This window comes from Anneissia japonica, unplaced genomic scaffold (assembly GCF_011630105.1).
Source record: "Anneissia japonica isolate Jap-2015-1 unplaced genomic scaffold, ASM1163010v1 scaffold1208_len1460985_cov181, whole genome shotgun sequence".
Classification (NCBI taxonomy): Eukaryota; Metazoa; Echinodermata; class Crinoidea; order Comatulida; family Comatulidae; genus Anneissia; species Anneissia japonica.
In genome coordinates, this window is record NW_022688484.1 from 5,322 (window position 1) to 11,643 (window position 6,322).

The 6,322-nt window shown below is 34.7% G+C and overlaps 1 protein-coding gene across 1 annotated transcript; it reads left to right on the forward strand.

Annotated features, from left to right (window-relative positions):
- Nucleotides 1-2,856: 2,856 nt before the first annotated feature.
- LOC117122257 (ankycorbin-like) lies at nt 2,857-5,096 on the forward strand. Its single transcript, XM_033267796.1, has one exon. It carries the CDS (start codon nt 3,426-3,428, stop codon nt 4,782-4,784), a length of 1,359 nt encoding a protein of 452 aa, XP_033123687.1. The 5' UTR covers nt 2,857-3,425; the 3' UTR covers nt 4,785-5,096.
- Nucleotides 5,097-6,322: the final 1,226 nt, after the last annotated feature.

Sequence of the window (6,322 nt, forward strand, 5' to 3'; positions counted from 1 at the left end):
TAAATAAATACTCTATATATATTTTATATGTACCTTTTATCCATATCCAAAACTATAATCACCTAAACCTTTTGGTCATAGATTTTTACCAATTCATTAGTAAAATTTCGATTGTGACGTCAGTTTAAATGCTTTCAATAGCTATATACTTTTATATTTACCGTTAAAAATATCAGCAACCGCTCCAATCTCAGACAATAGTTGTCTCAGGTTTAACAGTCAGTATTTTCAATAATGGGCTTCATTTCGAGATGGGCTGCTTCTTTTCAAAATGAATGTTGTAAGTATTTGATATTGCTACTATAAATACATTTAGGATTAATGAATTCAATTGAAAATTCTGTTCAATATTTTAAAAACATTTTTTTTTTCAATTATGATGATCAAAACATGCTGAAGACAATTGGACAATTATTGAATATATAAGTATAATAAAATCTATTGCTTTTTATATAATATTACCTTATTTACAAGGTATTATTATAATTACAAATGATAGACTTAGTATTTTTGAAATTGTTTATTTCTGTTGATTTATTTACAATGTATGTTCTCTTGAAACAATCCCATACTATCTTGATTAGAAGCCCATGGGCTTCTTTTTGAGATTGTCCTTTTTCAAGATTACTTTTTCAAAATAAAAAGGGGCTTCTTTTGGAGATAGGCTTCTTCTCGAGAAGAGGCCTATTCTGAATACGCCTATATTCCCACTGAAAGAAGTGTTAATTTAACAAACGGATGCACTTATGATATGAATTCGAAACAACCACATATTTATGTTCGTAGCCCCTGAATCAAAACTCACTAACGGTTAACTAACGGCTAATAATAAGAATAATAATGAATCGAATGTGATTTTCTTTTTGAAGTGATGGATGTTCAATGGGTAATGCGCAACCACAAGTATTGTACAGTATGGCGGATTTTCACGTACGGCCAAAAGAAAAAAAAACTTAGCCAATGTTAACCCAGAGGTCAATAGGTCAGCTGATAATATTCAGAACAAAATGATATCATTAGTAAACTATAAGCGAACCAGTCCTTGATATCTAATGGTGGACCTTATTGGTGTATTTCCCTCAGTTTGATTGATTGATTGATCGAATTATTGATTAGCTGACTGAAAGACTCACTGATTGATTTAATTATTATTGATTGATTGATTAATTGGATGGTAGATAAAGTGATTGATTTACTGATTGATTGATTAATTGAAATATCAATTGATATAATACTTTATTTGTAAATAGATACGATTAATCGATTAAGTTTTTGAGATCGACTGTTTGATTATTTAATTAATTTGAATATTAATTGATATATAATAATTCGGTGGTTAATATATAGATAGATTGATTTATTGATGTAAGTGAGTGATTGTTTGATTAATTAATTAGAATATTAATTGATTATATTAATAATTATTTCTATACACATTATTGACCTTTTAGAGAACACTGCATACCACAATTTAGATTTAGTCTAATATCTACTTCCCATCTTAATTATTATAGGACATTAGTACTATATCAAAACAGATTACAATCGTGTTTACTGGCTTAGGACTAAATTTGCAGGAATTGATGTTGGGTGATACCAATTTAAATCGTATTAACTGATTTCGAATGCTTACACGTAATTGCAAATCGTTCTCATTGTGTTACACGAGAATGGTAAAATATTTTATAGCTATCGCCTTTTTGTCACATGTTAAGCTCTGTTCACAATATCAAATTTTATGTGACAAATAAATGTGACATGTCCATATTAGGATGTAATATGAAACCATCATGCCCATATACGGGCACATTCACAAATTTCAGAAATAAAATTTAATGGCTTGCTTTAGATTATGTACAATATCAGATATTTCACTAGGCCTTGTACGGTACTTTCCATCTTGAATATGTTCTTATCAAGAATATTATAACGAGAGGTCAATGCGTTCATCTGTTGTCTGTAGTGCTACAGGTTTAAATTATATCAGATATGTTCTTCTATAATTTTTATTATATCCCTTCTCTTGACATCATGATTAATATACATGCATCTAATTGAATCGTGATACGTAATTATACAATGTATAATATCGAAATCAAATACGTATACATATATAATATTATACATCCATCCATAAATAAATATAAACTTGCAGATTCCTATTCCTTAAACGTGTTACGTCAGACTCGTTAAAAAATAATGAAAATCATTCACAATTTCTACTGGCGTTTAGATTAACCACATCGCCTTTGTGGTCAATTGATGTTGATGTTAGGCATGTATGCGAATGGGCCCGGTTCGAGTCCCGATACGGTTATTTTCATTCTGTCATTTCACTTATTATATATATTATATAAGGGCATGTACAAACAAACTTGGTAATGTAATCAGACTGAATGTATAATATAGAAAAAAATTAATATGTTATAAATAATTATATATCAATAATAATGAAACAGAAAAGAGGAAAGAAATCTGAATGAAAATAAGAAAAATAAAATCTTGCTGACATTCCATCCCCACACCTTTTACATCCACGAAGATCATACAAGTATCTATTTCGACATCCAATTTGAAGTTATTGTTGGATTTATAGACTACGGCCATCTTGACATCTAAAATAACTCGTGTCCATTACGTTCATTACTTGTATTGGAAATTAACTATTCAACCTTTTCTTAATTAACTATTGGTTTAACGACTTTTGCTATTTGGTGTCAAAACAAAGGGGCTTGATTATAATATAATTTCCTCGATGTATACTCTAGCGTATAACTGAATTATTGTGTTTAAGTTGCGAAGGCTCATTATAGATAATTGATTTTAAGATTTTTTTTTTGTATTCTTTCAGAGTTTGAGGAATAATCTGCATAATTCACAATCACTCATGTTTTCTTGTTCGATCGACTACATTTGCCGCAATGTTAAGTTATTTTTCTTTTCAAATTAGACTGGAAAAAAGAGAAATAGATTACAACAACTTGAAATAGCACGCTTAATGATGACGTCACCATTTGGAGAATATATTTATTATCGCTTGTTCGATCTATCTTAATTCCCAAGAAAGGTTCAGAAGTAGAAATCACAAACGAGAAATGACGTTCCATTGTGCTTCCCGATTAACGGAATAACAAATTCTTCAGAGCAGAGTTGGTGAAGTGTAAGTCTATATTCGTGAATTGTATACTAGCTGTTGCTTATCACTGCGCATAATTATGCAAATTTGACTCTTATTTTATAGCTCATATTCTCAGATCCAACATACATTAGATTTTTTCCGTCTACATATCTAAGAGAGGCAAGCTTATTCGAATATTCCCGGGAGAGAACAGTTCAAGTTAACGATTTATCTCATATATATTCAACGTCGTATATCAAGTGCGGTGGAAAATTATTGTATCTTGGATTTCGAATAAAATTTTAGAATGGCGACCGAGAAACAAGGTTCGCTACAGACGATCTTTAGTAGAATTCCTTCAATGAGGGAAAGGAACCGCCGTAGCAGTATGGGACAACATTCGGGAGCAAGTGCCCTGCATGAAGCTATAGCTAAAGGTAAGCTTCATCTAAGCCGGTTTATTATCGAAGCAACAGAGGAACGCACACTTGTAAATGTCAAAGACAGCTACGGCAAAACGCCTTTAATACGTGCGTGCAAGCACGTTGATCGTAACACGCGAATACGTGCCATGGAGTTGCTCATAAAACACGGTGCTGATGTTAATTTAAAGGACAATGTCGGACGCACGGCGTTGAGTTATGCTTGTCACCTGAAATATAACGATGCAGTTGCATTACTGGTGAAAAACAACGTCGACCCGAATATCGAGGATAATAGCAGTAACACTCCGCTTATGTATTGCGCCAAGTGTGGCAACGTTGGGGCCATAGAAACTATCATACGGTCTTTCAAACGATTAGGTCTTGACGTTGATCACATTAACGAAGAGGGGTTAACACCTTTAATGGAAGCTGCGAGAAATGGATACACCGAATGTATAAAAATTCTTATTCAAAATGGAAAGGCTTCGCTAGTCTTGCGTGACTCATTTCGGAATCTGAACGCAGAGGAGTGGGCGCAGGAAAATGGATGCAATCCAGAAACAATGGCGATTTTTCAAAAAAAGAAAAGTTCACCTTTAGGAAGACGTCATTTAGAGTCAGGTCAGACAGAAAAAGACCGGCACAGTATCAATAGTTCGTTTGACCATGGTGGCAGCTCTGATAACACTCTTCCACCAGAAACGCCAACTTCAAATCCGGTAGTGTGGGAGTCGATGTCAGAACTACATTATAAACAGACTAGCAGTAAAGATGATAACGGGGCTGGATGTTCCCATCCTTCCCCCAACTTTGACTGCTCAATCAAAATTACCCGAGAGAGAAATTCGAATGTGCCGGTATTGGTTAGGCGTGATAAAATAATGAATACAATTGAGCCTAAAAGAAGACACGGTCGTCCACGATCTTCAAACTATATGGAATATATGTCAAGGAGTTTTGATGGGGTGGAACGTGTGAAGAAAGATCAGGTCTATCGCCTCAGCGCTAGCCATGAATCCCTACTAGACCTAACTCTGCCCTGTCCCAGTTTTTCTGTAGGTTTAAGTGCCAGTGTTGAAAATATTCGGAGCAAAGTGGTCGAAGATAAGGACTTGCATCTTGACTCAAATTGTGATTTAGTAGGAAACCTAAGCTTCAGTAAATGTGCCAGCCCCCTCCTGAAACAGAAAAGGATGGAACGATCAACATCACCGGAAACGACATGTCTCCCTCCAATCTAAACTGGACTTGTGCGTTAGTAGCGCACATACCTACTCGAGATTACGCATATCCCGTGCGGCCTTTTTTAGAATCGTCCGTGTGTTTGCGGATTTACCTGTCATCATGTTTTCAGCTTGTGCGTTGGTTAATCACACTCCTGCTCCAGTTTGAATATTTATATTTTCTGAACAAGATCAGCCAGTCATGTTATTAGAATTATGATATTGAAAATGTGCACAGACGTGGTTCTGGTGGACCAAAATTGTGGTTGAAAATATTCAGATATGTCTTAACTGCCATTTGTTGACTCTGAATCTAATGTAGAGTAAGTGTAAGAGCTGTCTCTTATACACATCTAGATGTGTATAAGAGACAGGGTCACATACAACATTAGCGTTATGTATATATACATATATATATGTATATACAAATATGTATATATGTATAAATATGACTAACGAATTAAAAATAGTAGATCTGTGAAAAAATGCTTTGTTTTTGGTAACCGCAATATGAAAATGGCAGCAACAGGCTGTGTAGGTCTAATAGAGGCAATTTTAATAAGCGGCACAGTATAATGTACTTAGGAGAAAGTGAAACTGTCATACAGATATGCGGTCATTTTACAGAATTGTAATAGTTAACAAAATTATCTTGAAGAAAATGAGACTCATTTTCATAAATTTTAATGACTGTTAACTGCTCAGAGAATTGAGTTTTTGCATGAACTGTAATTTATATCGAATTATTATGGAGTTTGTGTTCGTTGCGAATCATTAATGGTATGCCAAGTGCAATTATGTGGTGTATTGTCGACTCGTTAGGATAAGCCTACTTTACGGTAATGTGGCTCTTTTAGTAATGCTTGTTAAAATAAAATATCCGGTCATTAATACTGTGATTGGTGTGATGCAGCGCGTAGGCCTACTCATTTTATTACCAAGCACGGTACGAGCATGACGAAAGGCTTTCGTACATGACGACATACCGCTTGTATTTGCTTAAATGGACCTTATAAGCATGTCAATAAAATCACAGACCTCTTAAACAGCTGACATACGCGCTTGTTCAACTAACGCACGTGTTTGCTTAACGCACCTGTTCTCCACTAGGCGAATTTATTCGCGCGAATCGAAAGCGTCGGTTAGCTTCCAGACTTGAGTGCTCTGATTGGTTGCGTATTTTTTCGCTTCTCAAAAAAAACAAACTAAAAACTAAAAAAAAACTAAAAAAACCCAAAAAAGCACTATGATAGAAATGTGAATGCGCATGTGCAACCGACGCTTTCGATTCGCACGAATGTTATTCGCTAGTGAAAAACAGGCTTTACGACGACGCTGAGTGTCATTTTTGTGGGAACTTGCTGCAAAAATACTAGGCCGGAGCAGGACTTACCGACAGTTCATTCTCATCAAATAATGTTATACCGAGCATCTCAGCTAGTAAGCTAATTACTTGATGTTTTGGTTCAGGTTCTGGTGGGTAAAGCCGACCTCCTAAGTGACTCCAAAAGTAGGGGTATAACAGGAGAGGTAAAAATGTTCCGATGATTAATTTC

Bases quoted from the DNA above. Each gene is read 5' to 3' on its own strand.
- LOC117122257 (XM_033267796.1), top strand. From the start codon at position 3,426: ATGGCGACCGAGAAACAAGGTTCGCTACAGACGATCTTTAGTAGAATT.